The sequence below is a fragment of the Zootermopsis nevadensis genome, unplaced genomic scaffold, assembly GCF_977971745.1.
Source record: "Zootermopsis nevadensis isolate Lab colony 2312 unplaced genomic scaffold, Znev_1.0 Znev_ptg000003l, whole genome shotgun sequence".
Taxonomy (NCBI): domain Eukaryota; kingdom Metazoa; phylum Arthropoda; class Insecta; order Blattodea; family Termopsidae; genus Zootermopsis; species Zootermopsis nevadensis.
In genome coordinates, this window is record NW_028259135.1 from 3,390,730 (window position 1) to 3,415,541 (window position 24,812).

The window sequence follows — 24,812 nt, forward strand, 5'->3', positions numbered from 1 at the left end:
ATTCATATGGACCTGTCCTCAGACAAAACACTAAATAATAATAATATGAGGTGGTCTAGCGATTAGAACGCTGGCCTTGTAATCCTGGGGTCTCGGGTTCGATTCCTGGTGGTGCCCAGATTTATAACTTGTGTTGGGCAAGGCCGTGGTCTAGGCAACACGGAGTTTTCCTCCGGTGGCTTCCCCGGTTTCTCCGTGGCATTCCATTCACACACAGAAGAAGGCAATGGCAAACCACTTCTGGATCATCTGCCAAGAACGTATATGACCAGGTCCCAGCCCGAGAAAAGGATGGAAGGATCCTGTTCATATGGACCTGTCGTCAGACAGAACACTAAATAATAATAAGATGAGGTGGTCCAGCGGTTAGAACGCTGGCCTTGTAATCCTGGGGTCTCGGGTTCGAATTTATAACTTGTGTTGGGCAAGGCCGTGGTCTAGGCAACACGGAGTTTTCCTCCGGGGGCTTCCCCGGTTTCTCCGTGGCATCCCATTCACACACAGAAGAAGGCAATGGCAAACCACTTCTGGATCATCTGCCAAGAACGTATATGACCAGGTCCCAGCCCGAGAAAAGGATGGAAGGATCCTGTTCATATGGACCTGTCGTCAGACAGAACACTAAATAAAAAAAGTGTCGTTAGCTAATTTACTCCATCTCATTTTAATAGAATGATATCCACACACAAGCTAATAACCTTTTGATTCAGAAAAATGTATATAGCTTATGTCAGCCTCAAAGGGTTTGCTCGTTGAACCCCTGTTTAAACATAGCCCGTACTGCAAAGAAAACACGCGTTACCATCACAATGATCAATTAGGTATTTCTGTTAAGGGAATAATCGCTGTTTATTTTGAGAATCATATGAAATCCATACACTCTTTGGCCAAAATGCAGATTGTTGATTGTTAAAGGAGGTGGTACAAGTAGTTACCACTGGTATTTATAGCTATAATATTGTAATAATGGTGTACTGGTATGTGAGCAACGGTGAAACCTCACCCCGTAGAAAAATCTTATCATCCCATATCCTCCGCTTTTCCCGGGCAGCTATTCAATCTCACAGATTTCCAAGTCTCCGCGGGGAACAGACCAAGGAGGCGATGCAGGAATCGATATTGGATGAAGATGGGAAAACTCGCACACCTGCACACCCCACGAGACACACCTCGCCCTGCACGAAAACACGGTGATGTCATGAACCCGGTCATCCATCATGTTTATATTGCAGGATCTTCCGGGCTCAATATTGGACCTTGCACGTGAACATATGAGCTGAGTGCGGGATAGAAGTAGTCTCTGTCTGTCCTTCCGTCCGTCCGTCTGTCCGTAATTTACTTATTTGTGATTTAACGATTTCTCTAGCTAGGACTATGCCATCGAATGATGGGATAATTAATAAACTGAAAGTGATAAGATAAGAGACTGTCTTGGTCTAATTGAATGTGTTTTCCTGGTACAAGTAGGACTCGGTTTACGCCGGGGTTAGGTTCCTGAGATTTCCGGCGTAAAATGAAGCGGGTTATTAAAGCAAAAATATAATGGGAACATATGTAAATACATTAGGTTTCGTTCCAAGATTTTCAGTAATCAGTACAAAATATTTGGAATTTTTTTATTTTATGAAATTTACGTATTGAAATTGTATAATGTTTTAGAAAAAGAAAGAAAATTTATTGCTTTAAAAACGATAGAATAGATGTCTGTTTGGTTGTCTTCTTTTCTGATAATAAGTTACTGTATCAATTTCTCTCTTAACGGTTGAGCTCCGCTCCCAGTTGGGGTCGTTACTACAGAAGATCTCACATCCCTTATTAATAAGAGCAAAAGCCTCTTGCGTTGATTTCACTGTTAGTGTCCTAACCAGCACTGCAGAGTTACCTTCACTTTCCTCTGTGTGTTGTTCAGCCATCTCTTCTAAATCTTCCGTTAAAAGCTCTTCACCATGACTCTCAAGGAGCTCATTTATGTTGTCCGTCAGTTTTTTGTTTAATTAATTAAATTTCAGGCCGTAGTTTATCATTTAGTATTATAGTTCTATCACAATGTAAGTTTTAGAGGCATGACTCATCACCCTCCAATCGTGATCTATGAGAGGCGTAAAAGAGAAGCTGTCGTAAATTGCAGCGGCGTAAACCGAGTCCTACCTGTATTTTCATGGAGGGATTCAGTAGAGCGAAATACCGTAGTCCAAATAGAACAGTTATTTTTCATTGATAATTTATTTCTATTTCCAAGCGTTGAGGTATGTAAGCCTACACCTGAGTCATGAATTTATTTTATGTTTGTCGAAACACGTTTCATTTTTACTAAACGTATTCATGTGTGAAACATAGGTTTATTAGTCACTGATTTCTCACCGTATAGACCCAGATAATCGCCTCGTCAGTCCATGTAGGATGTTAGATGGACAGGCTCTTTTTCGAGTCTCTCGGTTTTCCTGTCAGTATAATTCCATCGGTGTTCCATATTCACTCTTGTATCATCTGGGGGACGAAGAACGCGGCCCGCTAAAGGCCTAGCTCCACAGAGAATTATTCTCACCACATCGCAACAATTCGCTGCTGGAAGCAGTTTGATCTTGTTGGGTAGCCAATCCATTATTTTCATGTTATTCCTGGTTGTAATTCAGACCAACACGCCCTCACTTGAATCAACGTGTCATCATTATTTAGGCGCAATTTTGAAAATGGAAGGGAAAGTGTGGTAAATTTAGAGAAGTTTGTTTTGGACGAACAGAGGGTAATTTTTAATGTTTCTCGTCTCCGAGTAATTTCCATACAGTTTTTCTAACCATTTTTTATTCACTTTATCTTTCTACCTTCCGACATTGTCTCGTGACTGTGCTGCCCGTTTCTCTATTCATTTGTTACTTGGGGTGCGGAATCTCTAAGCTTCCGTGGTTACCGTGGTCAAGTGTATTGAAACACGATGGTCATATTCTGGCGAATGCGTGAGAATTGTCTGTGTAAGTTTGTTAAAATGAATTCAGTCTGAATTTTTCTTGTGTTAACTACAAACAAAGAGACCATATACGAGGTGCGATCGAAAGGTTTCAAGACTGCGCGTATAAAAACCCGTACACTTATCTCAGGTATTAAATTCATCCATCAGCCTCGAAGTAGTTCCCCTGGGAGTGAACATAACGATCCCAGCGCCGCTGCCAAGCCTGGAAGCATCTCTGGAAATCTTTCTTTGTCAGCCTGTCAAGCACCATCTGCGATTCTGCCTGAATCTCTTCTATCGTCTCAAATCTCCTTCCCGTTAGCTGAATTTTCATCTTTGGGAAGATGAAGAAGTCACACGGAGCCTAGAAAGGAAGTTGGGGTCGGTTCTTGCAAGATCTTTGAGCTCCTGACAAACGAGAAGTCGATTCTGCTTCTGGTCCTCAGACAGGATGCGTCGCATGTGGAGTTCTTCCTTTAGAATCAGCTGACAGGTCCCATAGCCTATCCCAACAATGTCGCACAAGTCGTTGATGGTACGACGTCGATCTTCGTGAATGGCCTGCCGAATCTTCGTAACATTTTCGGGCGTTGTGCACGAAGATGGTCGTCCAGAACGCTCGTCATCATCGACAGAGGTTCGGCCATTTTTAAAACGTGAATGCCAAACACAAGTTTGTGCACGACCCATTGCGGACTCCCCAAATGCTTGCTTTAGCATTTCATAGGTTTCCGTAGCCATTTTGGCGAGTCTTTGGCAAAATTTGATGCACACGCCATTCCGAAATCGCAGGAGGGTCGGTGTAATGCACTACCAAAACGCCCGTAACTAAGAAACAAATGCTAATTCGATGATACCGGCTGGCACACTGATTCACTATGAATGTAGGCCGCACCCCCTAGCGGCAGAAGCTCGTACTACACCCGGTTCGCCCTCTATTGACACAGTCTTGAAACTTTTTGATCGCACCTCGTACAAACAGATTGAAGCATTCGAACGAAATTAATGGACTAAATGACGAACAAATAATCATGAAATAAACTTGGTTTTCTAGAGTTTAATAGCTCCTAGCCATTGGGACGCGGAACAAAGCACCCGTACATTCAGATGGATTACTCGTATTTCTCATTACAGCCTCGAAGTTGGTTTTAAAGTCGTGCGTACATTGAATTCTGCTCTTCATGAATTGTGATATCGCCATTTTATCGTTCGAAGCAGTGGCCAAGCGATGAGGGTGGGAGGGTGGCGAAATTGGTGGCTGATCGCCATCCCCACCTTTCTGCACTTCCGTTCAACGCAACAATGGGTATGATAATTCCTTCGTCCGCAGCTGTGTCCTTCCTTCGTGATGGTAATGGTGAAAGCCCGGCGCTCTGGACAGCCACCTAGCGCCATTTGTATAGAGATGAAAGGAGAACGTGAACTAAGCTGCGTAAATCAGTGAGGCCCTTTCAGATGTACGCATTGCCCGTCTCGGTATGTGACAGAATCGATTTACTTCTGATAAAATCGAGTAGTCTCTACAAATTTGCTTTTACATTATTTTATTTAATTTTGGCCCGAACTTTCTGCTTCTCCGAATTTCGGTTCTTGCAACAATTCATTTGTCCATGATATTTTATGTATTTCTCTTTCCTTCCTCGTGGTTTATGTCCGAACACTACGTTAATATAACATATCTTGTATGATTTGAGGTTTTCACAGCGGTGAGTATGAAGATTTCTGTCTTCTGGGTTGTTGCGCCGAGTAGTCTGGTCGATGTTAACCAACGTTTCAGAGGTCATACTGCCTCCGTCATCAGGGCGATGAGTATGAAGATTTCTGTCTTCTGGGTTGTTGCGCTGTGTAGTCTGGTCGATGTTAACCAACGTTTCAGAGGTCATACTGCCTCCGTCATCAGGGCGATGAGTATGAAGATTTCTGTCTTCTGGGTTGTTGCGCTGTGTAGTCTGGTCGATGTTAACCAACGTTTCAGAGGTCATACTGCCTCCATCATCAGGGCGATGAGTATGAAGACTTCTGTCTTCTGGGTTGTTGCGCTGTGTAGTCCGGTCAATGTTTACCAACGTTTCAGAGGTCATACTGCCTCCGTCATCAGGGCGATGAGTATGAAGATTTCTGTCTTCTGGGTTGTTGCGCTGTGTAGTCTGGTCGATGTTTACCAACGTTTCAGAGGTCATACTGCCTCCGTCATCAGGGCGATGAGTATGAAGATTTCTGTCTTCTGGGTTGTTGCGCTGTGTAGTCTGGTCGATGTTAACCAACGTTTCAGAGGTCATACTGCCTCCGTCATCAGGGCGATGAGTATGAAGATTTCTGTCTTCTGGGTTGTTGCGCTGTGTAGTCTGGTCGATGTTTACCAACGTTTCAGAGGTCATACTGCCTCCGTCATCAGGGCGACGAGTATGAAGATTTCTGTCTTCTGGGTTGTTGCGCTGTGTAGTCTGGTCGATGTTTACCAACGTTTCAGAGGTCATACTGCCTCCGTCATCAGGGCGATGAGTATGAAGATTTCTGTCTTCTGGGTTGTTGCGCTGTGTAGTCTGGTCGATGTTAACCAACGTTTCAGAGGTCATACTGCCTCCGTCATTAGGGCGACGAGTATGAAGATTTCTGTCTTCTGGGTTGTTGCGCTGTGTAGTCTGGTCGATGTTTACCAACGTTTCAGAGGTCATACTGCCTCCGTCATCAGGGCGATGAGTATAAAGATTTCTGTCTTCTGGGTTGTTGCGCTGTGTAGTCTGGTCGATGTTAACCAACGTTTCAGAGGTCATACTCATCGCCCTGATGATGGAGGCAGTATGCCCTCAGAAACGTTGGTTAACATCGACCAGACTACACAGCGCAACAACCCAGAAGACAGAAATCTTCATAGCGTAGATAACTTAGAAAGAATCGTATATGTGTTTCATATTATTAATTTTAATTGGTTTCGTATTTGTTACATTTATCGTTTCACACTCATTATTTATTTTATTTTACTCTCCCTTATTTCTCTGGTTCTTATATTTTCCTCGTATCCTTCATTTATTTGTTCCTTCGAACATTTTTATCCCTCCTTCTTCCCTCCCAATCCATATGTCAGCAGGTGAAAGTAACCCATGCCAAGTGACAACTATCGTCGCCTACCTGAATCATTATGCATGAAAAGTGATTGGATTAACATCTGGGATCGAATTTCCAACTCTCTTGTTTTAATTGAAACAGATGACAAATGCTAGCCGTCACCTGTCACATGCTCTGGTGGTGACAAATGGCACGAGGAGAATATTGCACCTGGAAATCACAGTCGCCACAAATTTGACTTGCAGAACGGATTCCATAACTTAACCTCGTGACTGACTGGACATAAAAACAATGGCCGATACACAGTGCGTTGCGCACGTTTACTGCTCTCGAGAAACTTTTGATTTCATTTTATTTGACTTTATTTATTTATTCTTATATTCCTTTCATTTTGCCTTCCTTACTGTTTTTTGTTACACGTTTTCGCAAAAAGAATTTTAAAAAAAGATGCTTATATTACCTTCGATGAAGCTGTCAATCCGTCTCTCCGCATGTAAGAATTTGAGAACAGCAGAACTGATTTACATTAGATTTCTTTTTGTGGAGTTTTGTTTAAAAATTTCGACACATTTCAGTTTACGGTTAAATCTGACAACAATAACAGACACTTTGTATCTTAAGTGCGTCATGTTTGTGTTGAATCATATACTATATTTATTTTACAGTCTATACACAAACTTATTTAAAATAATGTTGTTAGTATATTATAACATTTACAGTATAAAGTATATTATGTTATATTTATGGAGCTCCTTTATCGTAACAGTTTATCGTCTCCTGTTATCAGACGTAGGATACGTCACAAATACAACTTAATAATGAACGTCTAAATACAGACACCAGATCATTATGAAGACGGAAAATTCTACAAACATACTAAAAGATCAATAAATGCAATGCATCAAAATGTATAATAGTTTTTAAAATAATATAGATTGATAAACCTGAAGATGATGTCATAAAACATCGAAACATGTCGTCCAAAAACAAAAGCGCTGAATAATATAATGTTGTAATACGATAAAGGAGCGCCATAAATATAGCATAATATACTTTATACTGTAAATGTTATAATATTTTAACAACATTAATTTAAATAAGTTTGTGTATAGACAGTGCCACGATGGTCTAGCGGTTAGAACGCTGGCCTTGTAATCCTGCGGTCTCGGGTTCGATTCCCGGCGGTGCCCGAATTTATAACTTGTGTTGGGCAAGTCCGTGGTCTAGGCAACACGGAGTTTTCCTCCGGGGCTTCCCCGGTTTCTCCGTGGCTTCCCAACAATTACTCCATTCACACACAGAAGAAGGCAATGGCAAACCACTTCTGGATCATCTGCCAAGAACGTATATGAACAGGTCCCAGTCCGAGAAAAGGATGGAAGGATCCTGTTCATATGGACCTGTCGTCAGACAGAACACTACAAATAATAATAAAAAAAAATAGACTGTAAAATAAATATAGTATATAAATAACAGACACTTTATTTGGAAATTACATATCATTTAACAAGTCTTCTCGGTTTATCAATCGTGTCGGCAGTTTATACACACACATATTATTCCTAAATTATTTTCAGGGAATGATTCCCCGCACACACAGAAGTTCTTACAGTACGATTTTGAATACACCATGTTCCACGCCTATCCTGAAACACGCTAGTGTGTTTATCGTGTACCATTCTCCCATTATGATACAGAAAAATTTCTGTCGTATCCATGTCATTGCAGATTACAAACGCTCATAAATTTGTAGAGCCATGTTCTTGTTTTATGGCTTTGCGAATGATAAAGAACACGGTACTTTTATGTCCGCTTTTCATGTCCTTGCAGTTATTTCCAAAGGCTCTTTAACTTCGCTTTGAAGCTTATCAGGCTGAATGAAAGGGGGAACCCCCTTTTGCCACGGTGACCTACAAGCACGCCACAGCCATATTTCTCTTTCGTGTCGTTTCGAAATCCCTTTGGTTATCGCCGTATAAGCGTGCCTCTTGAGTCGACCCAGGGACAACTCAAGGCCATTGATTTCTTCTCAAAGTTTCCTTAAGAGATTAGGGCCTTAGTTTGCCATGGAGAATGTCTCTCAACTAAAACTTTCTCTGCAGCGTTTGTTTTCCCCAGGTTTGCCACATGTAACATATACAATTGTCCAAAATGAGCACAAAAGAAAATTTTTTGGAAAATTCTATAAAAAAAATTTTTTTTTGAGAATTTTCAAAATTTTTTGTTTTGTGCGCTTTTCAGACAATTTCCAACATTTTTTTTGATTTTTCGAAAATTTTGAAATTTTTCAACTTTTTTTTCAAAACTCACCCGAAGAGATGCATGCTATTATAGGAGGAGATTGTTAATTATAAATCAGTTTATTACGAAATTACGCTAATTCTCTTGTTATTTTACGTACTTTTGTTCAGATAATTCCATCACAACTTTGTTTCCAGATAGTTTTGTTATTTCTTTCACAGCGATAGTCATCATAAAACATAGACATCAAATATTAAAACTCAGTTCTACATAGTTTCTACACTTTATAAGCTGTTTAGGTTTTTCAAGAATGTAATGTTTTCACGGGATCCAAAATTTTATCACTTTCTTCATAAAAGTACGCCATTGAGCAATATCCTGCACTAATTTAATTCGGTACAAATCTTTACACGCTAATTATCCGTTGTAATATACGAGGCTCGTCCACAAAGTAAGTTTCCCTGGGGCCGTTTACAGAAACAAAACACAATTTCATGGAAATATTTATTGCAACAGGTACAGCAAGTGTCCAGCTATTTTTAAACATATTCGCCACCGGAATTGAGACATTTGTCATACCGTGGGACCAACTTTTGAATACCTGTGTCGTAGAAGTCTGCCGCCTGGGATTGGAACCACTGTGTGACAACCATCTCCGCCTCTCTGTCATTCTCAAAACGCTGACGCTGACCGGACAGGAATTTCTTGAGGTGTAGGAAAAGATGGAAATCACTGGGAGCGAGGTCCGGGCTGTAGGGTGAATGATTAAACACCTCCCAGCTGAACTCCTGCAGGAGACTTGCTGTCTGTCGAGCCGTGTGCGGCCTAGCGTTATCACTGACCGCACTTCACAGTCGGCGGGAGCTGGAATAAGAACCTCCATCTTCAACAGCTGCAACGATGCTACTGTGAGAACGCGGGAAGTACCGTTAGTGCATGCGCCATGCTACGTCATTGCTCTATCACGTACGCACAGTCGCTTCGCTCAATATAAGGTTTGCTACCTGTGGGACGAGTGGGAAACTTACTTTTGGGACGCGCCTCGTATTTATATATTATTCGCCTGTCTTTATTTAAATCTCTTTTTTTATTTACAATTATTTGTAAAATATTTCTTAATTCTCCATGTGTGTTACACGCGTGGACTTCTCTATTTAATCAACCAGAGAATATTAAGGGTGTTTCTCCTGGTACTTAATCAGTTACCGTTGTATTCTCTAAATGCACATAATAAAATTGTTATCCAAATAAATCTTTTGATCTTAATTAAATTTGTATCGTACTTATCGCGCCTGTGCTGTATACCATTTTTGCACTTTATGCAAATAATATTCTATAGACGATGTAAATTTTACCTGTATGAATGAATATCTGAATCAAGAAACACATATTAATTTCGAGTGAAAATCCGTTACCAAGTCCTCTCTCTGCTTTCCTGTTTATCCTTTGTTGGATCTCGTGGCATACCCAAACGCTAGAACGAGGTATTTTTAATTTAGGGGTGGGAATGACGCAGTTCACCTGCTTCATTCTCGATATATTTTATTGTTTCATTGTGCGACACTATATCTGTATTAACCTGCAACCTCTAATGAGCCCATTCTCCACTCAACACGTGATATATGGGTCAATATGTAGCAGTGGTTGTGGAATGATACTGACATGGCAGAACGTAGGGGAACCGGAGATTAACATTCTCAGTGCCACTTTTCCCGCCACAAATCCCATGTGCACTGCCCTACATTAGCAACGTGAAACTACAAATGATTTCCGTGACTGATTATATGTATGTATAAATATTTAACTTCTAAATCTGTAAAACATTTATTTTTATTTATTTAGTGTTCTGTCTGACGACAGGTCCATATGAACAGGATCCTTCCATCCTTTTCTCGGACTGGGACCTGTACATATACGTTGTTGGCAGATGATCCAGAAGTGGTTTGCCATTGCCTTCTTCTGTGTGTGAATGGGATGCCACGGAGAAACCGGGGAAGCCCCCGGAGGAAAACTCCGTGTTGCCTAGACCACGGCCTTGTCCAACACAAGTTATAAATTCGGGCACCGCCGGGAATCAAACCCGAGACCCCAGGATTACAAGGCCAGCGTTCTAACCGCTAGACCACCTCATCTTAATATTATTCAGTGTTCTGTCTGACGACAGGTCCATATGAACAGGATCCTTCCATCCTTTTCTCGGACTGGGACCTGTTCATATACGTTCTTGGCAGATGATCCAGAAGTGGTTTGCCATTGCCTTCTTCTGTGTGTGAATGGTGTAATTGTTGGGATGCCACGGAGAAACCGGGGAAGCCCCCGGAGGAAAACCCCGTGTTGCCTAGACGACGGCCTTGCCCAACACAAGTTATAAATTCATTACATATTGTAAGAAAATGACCAAGATTTCATGTTCTCGCTCCGGCTAACCTGAAGATGGCTGTCGTCTGGGTTGTTTTCGCCGTGTAATCTTGTAGAAGTTTGCCGACGTCTCAGAGGTCATTGCTGTCTCCATCACCGGAGCCCATTAATGAAAGAAGGCATCTCTGAAACGTCGGTACGTGTATACTAAACTACGTGCCGCAAAATTCAAGAAGTTATCTTCATACCCATCGCCGTGAGAACCTAAAATGTCATAATTCAGCGCATTTGTTGAGTATTTCTGTTATATTTTTCGGTTTCAAAATTCTGAGAGATAATTGAAAGTAGCGATAGTGATAAAATATGTACACCCCTGTTCTGAAAATGAAAGTGTCTACGGTTCAAACCCTCTTGTGCAGCACATGTGACCACCGGAATGTTTCTGACTACAAATCCGCCCTCTTCACACTACCCACTTGAATACAATGGACTTCAACAAACAAACAAACAAACAAACAAACAAAGAGACTACGCTATTTCATGTAATTGACGCGAAAGCAAACTCGATGATTGGATTGGACTGATCATTAGCATAAGGCAATAGAAGAATCGCAGGACGCAGGCAAAGGACTCGGTTTGGACTGATTGGTTAACGCAACAGTGTACAAACTGTAGCAACTCCTCTGTTGCTAGGTCACTTGACGTAAATCACCTGATGATATGAATAGAGTCAACTCCCGAAACGTCGTGTATATCACATACATCTCAGAAGTTTACAGTATCCAATATAGTGTTCCTATAATTGTATTCATTTTTTAAAAATGCTATCATTTTGAAACAAGACAATATCTTTTATTTACTTCAGATAAGACAGTCATTATTTAGTTCTGTTCGTTGGTTAAACTTCAGATTCATTTAAATAAAAATTTTCTTGGATATTATCCATCGTCTAGTAAATATAAAACGTAAAAAACGACGTTTCGGAGATGGGACTCTATCTCCGTCTTCAGGTTCCTACACAGTTGGGCCCACTAGATAGAGCTGATCCCTATCTCCGGACCTTTCTTGGATATTATCCATCGTCTAGTAAATATAAAACGTAAAACGACGTTTCGGAGATGGGACTCTATCTCCGTCTTCAGGTTCCTACTCAGTTGGGCCCACTAGATAGAGCTAATCCCTATCTCCGGACCTTTCTTGGATATTATCTATCGTCTAGTAAATATAAAACGTAAAACGACGTTTCGGAGATGGGACTCTATCTCCGTCTTCAGGTTCCTACTCAGTTGGGCCCACTAGATAGAGCTGATCCCTATCTCCGGACCTTTCTTGGATATTATCCATCGTCTAGTAAATATAAAACGTAAAACGACGTTTCGGAGATGGGACTCTATCTCCGTCTTCAGGTTCCTACACAGTTGGGCCCACTAGATAGAGCTGATCCCTATCTCCGGAACTTTCTTGGATATTATCCATCGTCTAGTAAATATAAAACGTAAAAACGACGTTTCGGAGATGGGACTCTATCTCCGTCTTCAGGTTCCTACAGAGTTGGGCCCACTAGATAGAGCTAATCCCTATCTCCGGACCTTTCTTGGATATTATCCATCGTCTAGTAAATATAAAACGTAAAAACGACGTTTCGGAGATGGGACTCTATCTCCGTCTTCAGTTTCCTACACAGTTGGGCCCACTAGATAGAGCTAATCCCTATCTCCGGACCTTTCTTGGATATTATCCATCGTCTAGTAAATATAAAACGTAAAACGACGTTTCGGAGATGGGACTCTATCTCCGTCTTCAGGTTCCTACACAGTTGGGCCCACTAGATAGAGCTAATCCCTATCTCCGGACCTGTCTTGGATATTTCTTCATGTCAACGAATGCAACGTCACTCAAATAGCCCATCTAAGACAATGCTGGAGTATCATAGCTCACAGCTGTGACTAAGGGAAGCCGTTTATACTGAATAAGATTCCAGACGCATGATACATTCTGTATATTACAACACAAATATATTAGGTCTGCTGACGTGTGTACACAGATGAGAGCATATAAAATAAATTACACTAATTATTCCTTCCCAGAATGATTTACGTAATAAGAGAGTGAAACATTGTCAGGAGAAAATTTGTTTTATATAGCGAACAGGTTCTGGGAAAGCAATTTGTTATTTTCATGTTTGTAATATATGCGTGATGTTTAACGCTCAGTTTCTGGGAAAAGAAGTTTCTTTATTTGATCTTTGTGTTTAAAATATACGTACTGTGTCAGTGCCTCTCTTTCGGATCCAAAATGTTCGCTTGTAAATTAGATCTGGAGAGGTTTTTTCTTCTGTCAGGAATTTGTAAGCACGTGCGAGCCCTGGCTCCTCCATGTAACACCGGGATAAGGATCATTTCTGGCTCAGAAAAATGTAACATTGCGTATTGTGAGGAATACTTATTGACTGTTGGAACTTTGCAGGTAGATACCTACGTTTTTATTTCAGAGGAACCTATTTCGAATATGTCAACTGTCACACGCAACAGAGATTTCTTGGTGTTTTGTCCACGTTACCGGAGGGTTTGGAATATTTCGGTTTACGACAGATGAACTGACAGGAAAATAGAGAAAATTGCATGAAAATAACTCTACTATTCTCTGCGAAATTAAACTGAGGCAGGGGGTGAAATGGGAAATGCATGTAAAATGCATATGGAAACTAGTACTTCAGACTCACCGCTGTGGAAACCTCAAATCCTACTCGTACATCTTTATTGAAACACCTGAGTTGAATAGTTACATGCGACACAAAAGTAGGTTTAAAAACAATATTATATACATAAGATATTAAAATATCATTTACATATTTGGTAAATGATGTTTTAATATCTTATGTATGAATTTTATTTATATACAATTGTGATTAGACGGAAAAAACACGAATAATTAAATTTTAATTCACAATATGACGCAATTATATCAAATTATATACAATATAACGGAAATGAACATAGTGTGAATATTGAACGCGTTATACAGATCTTAAAAGGATTTCACTGTCTAAGGATATATTGATGGACGCTTTATACGAGGCGCGTCCTCAAAGTAAGTTTACCTGGGGCCGTTTACAGAAACAAAACACAATTTCATGGAAATATTTATTGCAACAGATACAGCAAGTGTCCAGCTATTTTTCAACATATTCGCCACCGGAATTGAGACATTGGTCATACCGTGGGACCAACTTTTGAATACCTGTGTCGTAGAAGTCTGCCGCCTGGGATTGGAACCACTGTGTGACAACCATCTCCGCCTCTCTGTCATTCTCAAAACGCTGACGCTGACCGGACAGGAATTTCTTGAGGTGTAGGAAAAGATGGAAATCACTGGGAGCGAGGTCCGGGCTGTAGGGTGAATGATTAAACACCTCCCAGCTGAACTCCTGCAGGAGACTTGCTGTCCGTCGAGCCGTGTGCGGCCTAGCGTTATCACTGACCGCACTTCACAGTCGGCGGGAGCTGGAATAAGAACCTCCATCTTCAACAGCTGCAACGATGCTACTGTGAGAACGCGGGAAGTTCCGTTAGTGCATGCGCCATGCTACGTCATTGCTCTATCACGTACGCACAGTCGCTTCGCGCAATATAAGGTTTGCTAGCTGTGGGACGAGTGGGAAACTTACTTTGAGGACGCGCCTCGTATTACAGCAGAGAATTTATTTACCAGCTGTATAATTGTATAGGTTTTAAAACTCTGTACGTTGGATTTATTTCGTTTAAACAAAGTTATTGGTCGATGAGCTAACCTTCCGAATCCGTTTGAAAATCAGTATCCATGGTAGACTGTCTCACGAAGGTTTTGTGACACGAATAAACAGCTCGAGTCACGAATAAGAAAGGAAATGGAGAAATGTGAGGGTTTTTTTGCTGTCGATGAGAGCACGGAAATATCTGATTTGAGTCAGATTTTGTTTTTTGTGAGAACAGTTAATGACACCTTTTCTGTCAAAGAAGAATTGCTTGAACAGTTTCCGAAGCTTCGCAAATATGCATTAAAAGTGTGATCGATGTTTGGTAGGACATATATTTGTGAGTGAACTTTCTCGACCATGAAAATGTTAAAAACGAAGCAGAGGAACAGGTTATCTGAGGATGTGTTATGATCAACCCTTCATTTATCAACAACAAAAATAGAAGTTGATATTCCGTCACTGGCGAAATTACTAAAGCCATTGATTCTAAAAGCATAAGATGTACGTTCTACTGGTAGAAACGTTTATTGTATCAGATACAAGCTGTTGCAGGAGAAATTTTAAAATAATATACAACTCTGTAGTAGTTTGTTTACATTTAAATAGCATTTATATTTCAGCATATGCAATGGTAATTTGTTATTTCTGAATATTTATTGAGATGATAATGTTGCGTCATATTGTGTTGAAATATATACTTGTTCAATTTTATCAGTCTAAACACAATAAATTAAATATTAAAATATTATTACAATTAACATTTAAATATTTAAAATATATTAAAATGATGCTCTTTATCGAAATGTTCGATTTGCATTAGAGCAACATCTTTTACACAATGATGCTCTAATGCAAATCTAACATTTCGATAAAGAGCATCATTTTAATATATTTTAAATATTTAAATGTTAATTGTAATAATATTTTAATATTTAATTTATTGTGTTTAGACTGATAAAATAGAAAAAAGAATATGTATTATTAAAATAGTGAAAGTAAGGGCTTCTTGGCCCTTGGGTCCAACAAGAGAAATATTCTGGCCCGTGCAAGGAAAAAAGTTGGACTACCCTGGTCTATATTTCCTTTAAGTTTTAAGAATATATATTTGATGCCAGGTAAAAAGTTTTTTACTTAATATTGACTTGAGCCCTTCTTGTAAGATTTTAATGATTGACACGTCAAACCTTACGACGCCATGTTTGTGTAAGTACCAAGATATGTTGACAATGGAACCAATGTTCATATAATTAATAGTTTGTTATTATTTGGAAACCTGGTTGATTGCAGTTTTGTATTTTGCAAGCAACTGACACATGACAACATTACTGGCAAATACCGTCAATTTAGCAATCCGAATTAAACTTGGAATTATCCTTGTAATATACGCATTTCTGAATGTTTCACAAATAGCAGCAAACGATTTCGATACGAAGTATTCGTGAATTGTAATACGCGTTCTGCTCGTGAATACACCATGGTTGCAACTACACAGCTTTCGCGCAACTGACATTAGCAGTGATGTTGACTTGAGTGTCGGGGGGGGGGGGGGAGTTTTGGAGAGTATGTTAAACGATGATGAACCTGCTTCTGAGTAGGATTTGAGGTTTTTACGGCGGTAAGTCGGAAGATGGATCATCTCCCTTATCATAGAGGCAGCAAGGACCTCTGAAACATTGGTAAACTTCTACCAGATTATAGGATGCTATAGACCAGAAGACAGATATCTTGTGACCTACGTTTAATTTAATTTTTTTAACCTATGTTCGTGATTGTTACTGGGATTCAATATAAATTGTACACCATTTGAAGATTTCCGTCTTCTGGGTTGTTGCGCTGTGTAGTCTGGTCGATGAATATCGCCCTGATGACGGAGGCAGTATGACCTCTGAAATGTTGGTTAACATCTACCAGACTACACAGCGCAACAACCCAGAAGACAGGAATCTTCATACTCTGATGACGGAGACAGTAAGGACCTCTGAAACGTTGGTAAACATCGACCAGACTACACAGCGCAACAACCCAGAAGACAGAAATCTTCATACTCTGATGACGGAGGCAGTATGACCTCTGAAACGTTGGTTAACATCGACCGGACTACACGGCGCAACAACCCAGAAGACAGAAATCTTCATACTTATCGTCCTGATGACGGAGGCAGTATGACCTCTGAAACGTTGGTAAACATCTACCAGACTACACGGCGCAACAACCCAGAAGACGGAAATCTTCATACTCTGATGACGGAGGCAGTATGACCTCTGAAACGTTGGTTAACATCGACCAGACTACACAGCGCAACAACTCAGAAGACAGAAATCTTCATACTCATCGCCCTGATGGTGGAAGCAGCACGTACCTCCGAAACGTTGGTTAACATCGACCAGACTACACAGTGCAACAACCCAGAAGACAGAAATCTTCATACTCACCGCTGTGAGAACCTCAAGTCTTACATGTACACCATTTGCTATTCCATTATATATTCCAGCTTGCTTAGATTTCAGTAGAATAGACAGGAACACTAAACGCTCCAATGCAAAGTCCATTTCTAATTTATTCTGCATCCAGTACCACAAGAAGCAGCTTTTAAATTCCTCACACCGTTCCTTCTACTTGTATCTCGTGTTATGTATTACGACTCGGCCGTTGTTTCACGTGTTTTGTTTGAGTTTGGGTGGATGAGCCTGCAGATTGCGTGGCACTCTTTTGACGCTTCGCCCCCTGCTAGATGGGCTCGTAATGTGGACCGACAGCCATTAGCGCCATAAAAAAAATCCTGCTGGAATAGTGATAATGCAGTTTAGGCGTACCCTGAAAATAGCAGTTTCAACAAGATATACAGTCGCTTACACTTCGTGACAGACTTAGATCGCTGTCTTGAAAATGTTGTTACTTTACGTCTGCAATCCGTTTACGCTGTCTTGAGGGACAAACAGACCTAAGAACGAAGAAATTTATATTCGTGAGAATTCACGTTTAGTTTCTTGCAGCCCTGTGTTTTATGATGGTCGTCTTGTGGGTTGTTGAGGCGTGTAGTCTGGTAGATGTTTATCAACGTTTCAGAGGTCATACTGCCTCCATCATCAGGGCGATGAGTATGAAGATTTCTGTCTTCTGGATTGTTGCGCTGTGTAGTCTGGTAGATGTTAACCAACGGTTTAGAGGTCATACTGCCTCCATCATCAGGGCGATGAGTATGAAGATTTCTGTCTTCTGGGTTGTTGAGGCGTGAAGTCTGGTAGGTGTTAACCAACGTTTCAGAGGTCATACTGCCTCCGTCATCAGGGCGATGAAGATTTCTGTCTTCTGGGTTGTTGAGGCGTGTAGTCTGTTGTAAGTTTATCAAGCGTTTCATCGTCAGGGAACTGAGGAACCTTAAGTCTCTATTCAGAATTAACTGGTGTCCTTTTTTTTGTCAACTTTCGTCCAGACACATGGAATTCTGAAAGATGATTAACTGATCCAGTAGAAAGACATATTTTTCTCCGTCTATGCGATAAATTCACTGTGTCGCTGTGATGTACCCAGTATCGTCTTCTCAGACTTTATCGACGTCAGCATCGCCAGAGGAACAAAATATTCCGCTTGTCTGATGACGTAACGGAGATGGTCCAAGGTTGTTCCTCGTGTGTGCTTACCATCAAGAAACTACATGAAACATTACATACAACTCGTTTCCTGTGTATGTGGCCCGGCTAACAATACAGAGCAGTGAAAATAGGTCGCATTGATTGCAGAATTAAACAATAATGAAGCGATGATGGCGAACATCCTGTCCGATGGAGGGCGCAGTATCGTTAATCATCCGTTTTGGATTATCAGTGGCGAATCCAGGTTGCCTTCTGCGCACCTTAACTTTGTCAGTGTCGTATATGCCTATCCGCTCAGTACTTTTAGATCAGAGACGAAACTGCCATTTTTATGCAAGAAGCGGATAGGACCGTCCTTAACCCTTTGAAGCCCTAATTTCATCCAAGTAATGTTTAAAAATCCGGTCCTTGCCTCAAAGAAAACACGACATCTTTATTACAAAGGTCCGTTTCATATTCAGTTTAGGAAAACCGTTGTAATATCTGAGACTCACACGAAACCAATTTTTACACTAACTAACTAACTAACTCCCCGGTATCAGAACCCGCAGGTTCAACACCGACAACGCCAAAGTCCGCCACCGGCTACGATCCTGAGCCAACTCCATCAATTTGCCATCCTCACAGCCCACTTCCCTAAGATCCATCTTTATGTTTTCCTCCCATCTCCTTCTTGGTCTGCCCAGTGGTCGTTTTTAAGAAGGATTCCCTACCAAAATCCTGTATACACACCTTCTCTTCCCCACCCACATACGTGCTAAATGTCCAGCCTATCAGCTCCTCATTATGCAATATTCTAAATTACCCTTTTATTTCATTCCTCCTAAGTCCAAATATTCTCTTAAGCACTTGTAATCTACGTTCTTCCTCCAAGGTAAGGGACCATGTTTCACAACCATACAAGACAGCAGGCAAATTTATTGTTTTATATATCCTGATATTCAGTGTTTTGGATAGTAAACGAGATGATAACAGTTTTGGAATTGAATAAAACCAGGCGTTCCCCGAATGTATTCTACTATTAATTTCATCATCAATCTCATTTATATTTGTTATTGTAGTTCTCATACTTAAATTTTGAAACATTTTCAAATGATGTTACTTATAATTATATTCTGTAGCTGTTTCTGAAGTTGATCCCGTATTACGTCCATGTACTTCGTTTTGTCTATATTTAATCCTAGGAATATTTCCTTGCTAGCCTGTAGTGTGGGCGTAATTTATAGTTAGTATATGTTAGAGTAAATGGTACATGTAAGTGCGTTAAAAGATTAAAAGCAATTTTAAAGTTATTCTTCCCTTGAGATCTTCCAACAGTTTGTACGAAGACGGATGTCTTGTTAATAAAATGAGCTGTGACCCTGCTATTACAGAGTTCTGTAATACCGACCCGAACTGTGCGCAGGCCCAGGCAATATTTATTTATCTTGTTTCAGGCCTCACTACTGTTCTCATTATTATTCCTTCAGATATCTCCCCTTAACCGCCACTGGGTTGGCAACTCGTCAGGGCTGCCAACATATTTGTTATTAACGATGCGGGATGTAGTCACATGATGGGTCTCTGGAACATAGTATTTTGAGATGACAAATGATGGTCATGGAACCCACAGAATTATACGGCAACAGATAATCCTTGCTCGAGAAATCGTACAAGTTGACTCAAAACCTACATTTCTGACGCATACTTGGCTTTGTGTTTTGTCAGGTTTAGAGTACAACGAAAATATTCAGTTGATATGTGTGGAATGATGAAGCACTTTAGGTTAGACCTAAGGGAATTTTTCAAATGTCGTCTTTTGCGATTTTTAACAAATTACAATGAGATGGTAAAGTTGCGTCATATTGTGATATAATAAGTATATATTAAAACTTGTCCGTCTAATCACAATAAATTCTTATTAAATATTACAATAATTAACATTTAAAATATTTATATACACCTGAAGATGGTTCTTTTAAGAACTGAAACATGTCGTGAAACATGAAAAATCATGGTCTAATGTAAATCGAATATTTCGATAAAGAACATCATTTAATATTTTAAATATTTTAAATGTTAATTATTGTAATATTTAATAAGAATTTATTCTGATTAGACGGACAAGTTTTGATATATAAATTACAATGAGATTAATTTATTTAAGATATAAATCTGTCGTTGTAAAACCATCAGGTGTCACACTGTACGGAATTCGGAAATGTTATTCCTTGCATGGTTTTTTAAACCTCAAACGATATTTCAGATGGAACTGCATGTATAATGAGGCTTACGAACTAAATTTAATCTCCTGCCTCAAATTATTATTGTCTGCATGCTGATCCGTGTTAATAGAAAACTGAAACATTTATGAGGAGAGACAGAAGAATATAAAAAAATTGAATAAAAATTTTCTTGGATATTATCCATCGTCTAGTAAATATAAAACGTAAAAACGACGTTTCGGAGATGGGACTCTATCTCCGTCTTCAGGTTCCTACACAGTTGGGCCCACTAGATAGAGCTAATCCCTATCTCCGGACCTTTCTTGGATATTATCCATTGTATAGTAAATATAAAACATAAAACGACGTTTCGGAGATGGGACTCTATCTCCGTCTTCAGGTTCCTACACAGTTGGGCCCACTAGATAGAGCTAATCCCTATCTCCGGACCTTTCTTGGATATTATCCATCGTGTAGTAAATATAAAACGTAAAAACGACGTTTCGGAGATGGGACTCTCTCTCCGTCTTCAGGTTCCTACTCAGTTTGGCCCACTAGATAGAGCTAATCCCTATCTCCGGACCTTCCTTGGATATTATCCATTGTATAGTAAATATAAAACATAAAACGACGTTTCGGAGATGGGACTCTATCTCCGTCTTCAGGTTCCTACACAGTTGGGCCCACTAGATAGAGCTAATCCCTATCATACACTATAGGCCTTTGGATTATCCTTTCAGGATCTTAAAGTGCAAAACGGAAGTATTCTGAACACATTTTCGTATAGATTTGTCGCCAGCCTATGCCTTCGCGTGATTCTATGACAGACATAAGGACGAATAGAGATCACTTGTCTGTAACACATTTGTTCTATCCACTGAGTGCAAAGAACGATTACAATCTGTGAAAACCTCAGTCACTTGCCTACGCTGGTAATCAATTGAGCGCCGGTTTTAAATCAGAGCTGTCTTTTATTGAAAGCTTTCGCACAACATTGCGGCCTGATGCCCTTTGTAACTCGCGGTTCGTTTCGTATTTGTCACCACTTTTAATCATGGCTACAGCGCGGGCAGACCCACTAAATTATCCTCTGTGGTTACAGCAAGTGAATTATGGGCGGTGTCTGAAATAAATGTAACACGCTGTTTAATCTGCTTTTAACAAATAATACCTCTCATTTATTCACGCACAGACTATATACAGAAACCGTTCATTCTTACTTAACTTAAAACACTTTAAAGGGTTTCACAATGAAAATTATGAACATGATCAAAATTTTGCAATTTTTTTAGATTCTCACGGCGATAAGTATTCTGGGTTGTAGGCCCTCGCATGTACGTATTTTAATAACTTTAATCAAGATGGTAAAGTTGCGTCATATTGTGATATAATAAGTATATATTAAATTTTGTCCGTCTAATCACAATAATTCTTATTAAATATTAAAATATTACAGTGATTAAATCGAATATTTCGATAAAGAACATCATTTAATATCAAATCTAAAACTTCTTGACGATGGTGAAGAGTCAATTGAATAAAATTTTTCCCATCTCCGAAACGTCGTTTTACGTTTTATATTTACTAGACGATGGATAATATCCAAGAAAATTTTTATTCAATTAACATCATTTAATATTTTAAATATTTTAAATGTTAATTATTGTAATATTTTAATATTTAATAAGAATTATTGTGATTAGACGGACAAAATTTAATATAAACTTTCATCAAGTAAAATAAGAATCGAGCTATATGGAACTTGTTCTTTGCTGCTGTCAACAAATTTAGCAAGAGAATCTGAACTTAACTGACTGCACTCAAACTAAATTTCATAGTGGCATTTCTTTTGCGCAAGATGTACGTAATTGTTCGTGATTAAAACATTTGGTGGTGTGCACATAAATTTATATTTTTTCATAACTTATAATGTATTTTTTTTCATTTCTCGTTATTCATTCGCATACTAAGATTAGATGATCAGTTATGAATTCATCCAGCAGTTGCACTGGGCACCTGTTGTATGACTGCGACACTGAAAGCGTCTTCTTGGCGTGTCGGATTGTTTAAATGAAATTCACTAAACGTGATTAAATATTGAGGTTAAGGCTCTGAAACTAGAAACCAGCACCATCGTTTCAGATGTTATATGCTGAAATTTGTGTGTAATAGCCATCATATCATCCATCATTAATTTATTCATAAGCTACCCTTCCAATATTTAAGCATGAAGAAGTAAGATAATAATCAGACGCTTAAGTTTTAACGCCCGATGAAGGGGAGGTATTTCGGGCCGTGAAGGGAGAACAATTCGCATTCCATGCCTTGACTTTCGATAGCGGTGTACAACTTAACATTCCAGCCGCCTTACCAAAAGACTTAATAGATGGAGTGTTGTATGGACTAGAAGTGGTACCAAAGACAAAAATATCTGCCTCTGATGGGTATAGAACCCCGGACGTCTAGCCCTGAGTCAATTTATTTATTTGTGGTTTATTTATCAGCTCACATTATAGCGTCCAGTGACGTAAATATCTAGGAATAATAGTTTGTTGGTCTAGCGGTTAGAACGTTGGCCTTGTAATCCTGGGGTCCCGGGTTCGATTCCCGGCGGTGCCCGAATTTATAACTTGTGTTGGGCAAGGCAACACGGAGTTTTCCTCCGTGTCATCCCAACAATTACTCCATTCACACACAGAAGAAGGCAATGGCAAACCACTTCTGGATCATCTGCCAAGAACGTATATGAACAGGTCCCAGTCCGAGAAGAGAAAAGGATGGAAGGATCCTGTTCATATGGACCTGTCGGCAGACAGAACACTAAATAAATATAATAATAAAAGGTACCTTGGACTAAGTTAGGATATTGTACCGGAATTATTCCAGGTTCTGAGGAAAGCTTTGAAATATCTGCCAGTGTAGCCGATATCTGGGTCGCTTTTTGGGAAAGGAACGTCCCGAATACGGCACAGGAGTGCTAACCATTCGAACTTAACTGTTATTAATCACTTCATTTACTGAGTTATCCACCAATTAAGTGATGTGTAATCACTGACATTATTTTAATAACACTGGCGTCATGATTTACATTTGTTACTTTGTTTGGAGTTTGTGGAATTATATCTTACATTCTTGGAGGCAAGCCCATTGCTTGTCTGTCAGAGTAATGCTAGAATAATTCCAGAAGATGAAGACGGACGCTCACATTCCAGACTAATTAATCTGTATAGGAAGAATAGTTTATTTAAGCGTTCATTGGTCGTAATTTTTTCATTCATAAACAGTTAGTAGTGATGTGTATGGCGATTATGATAAGGGCCAGAGTAATAATGATAGTAAATTTAAGTTGTCGACGGTAGTGGCAACAGTCACACCGGCTTTGTTGTTGTTATTATTGCTAGTATCGTTTTTCCCGCAGATTCGTTCTCACTGCTCCTACCCCTGTGAGTGCCCATCGCGACAACCCGCGTGTCCTGAGGGAGTCTCGGTTGTGCGGGATGGCTGCGGCTGCTGCGCCATCTGTGCGCGTCAGCAAGGAGAGCCGTGTGACGGCACAACGCTGTGCGACGAGAAGCGTGGCCTCGTCTGTCAGTACCCACACCACGCTGCCGTGAAGGGCGTCTGCCAAGGTAGGCTTCTCTGTCTTCTGGGTATATTGCTGGAAATGAGCCGAGTGATGGTCGATGTATTTTTTGATTTCTTTCGTGAGTGCGCGGTGCTGGTAGGTGGTGTTGGACAACAGCGAAACGTAGATCCTATAGGTAGAGAGGTAAATACGGATGGAATAAATGCAAGGTGATAAATAGTGTGAAAATAGTATTAAAATATATTAAAATTGTCCGTCAATCACAATAAAGTAATATAAGATAATTAAATGGTTAAAATATTATCCTTTGTTCCGTATCGAGTACTCGATTTACATATGGAACATTCTCGACATGTTTCGGCTTTCATAGAGCCGTCATCATTTGTATGTTATAAACTCTTAATTCAATTACTAATTTTTAATTTTCTTATCATTTCTTCGTTTTTCACATTGTGATTGACGGACAATTTTAATATATTTTAATACTATTTTTAAATAAAATCACAATATGACGCACCTACAATATCTTATAAATAGTGTGATAGAAATCGTAGGAATTTAAGAAATATGCTCAACCCGTATCATCTTTGTTGCTTTTCGAATTTCGACAGTGATGTCATGGTTGTCTGGGATAAATGGCGTTTATGTGAGGCGCCTGGCACACGTATGGCTGGGGATGACATCATAAAAGATTCTCCACGGCATCTGACTGGGGAATCCCCACCCATGAGGGTTTTCTTATTTTTGTCTGAATTTATCCAACATTGGAGTGTGTCGACAAATTTTAGTAAAAACTTTCTGGTGTCAAATTTAACGAAAATCCGTTCAGATGTTTTCGTCACACACAAACAGGACAAACTTAATAGATGTTTTTTTTTACATTTTTTATTACGAAAGCGACTGAAACGGTTCATGTACTTTTTTTTCAGTTGTTAATCAACTGTTGATTACACAGAAACCCTTAAATTTCGTGTTCCTGCCGACAAGTGATTGGCAACACCCTGTTGTATGTCAAAAGAATATTGATGGTGTGAAGCTAAGGCATTCACTTGGGGAATCTTTTAAGAAAGGGCCAAAGAAA

The 24,812-nt window shown here is 39.8% G+C and overlaps 1 protein-coding gene across 4 annotated transcripts in view; it reads left to right on the top strand.

Moving 5' to 3' along the window:
• Window positions 1–24,812, top strand: part of LOC110840995 (CCN family member 2) — a 230,268-nt gene that overhangs the window by 146,108 nt on the left and 59,348 nt on the right. For all 4 annotated transcript variants that reach the window (XM_087361313.1, XM_087361321.1, XM_087361325.1 and 1 more), the window contains one exon: window positions 23,564–23,774. In XM_087361313.1, coding sequence (XP_087217439.1) covers window positions 23,564–23,774 — 211 coding nt within the window. The remainder of the gene's footprint in view (window positions 1–23,563; window positions 23,775–24,812) is intronic.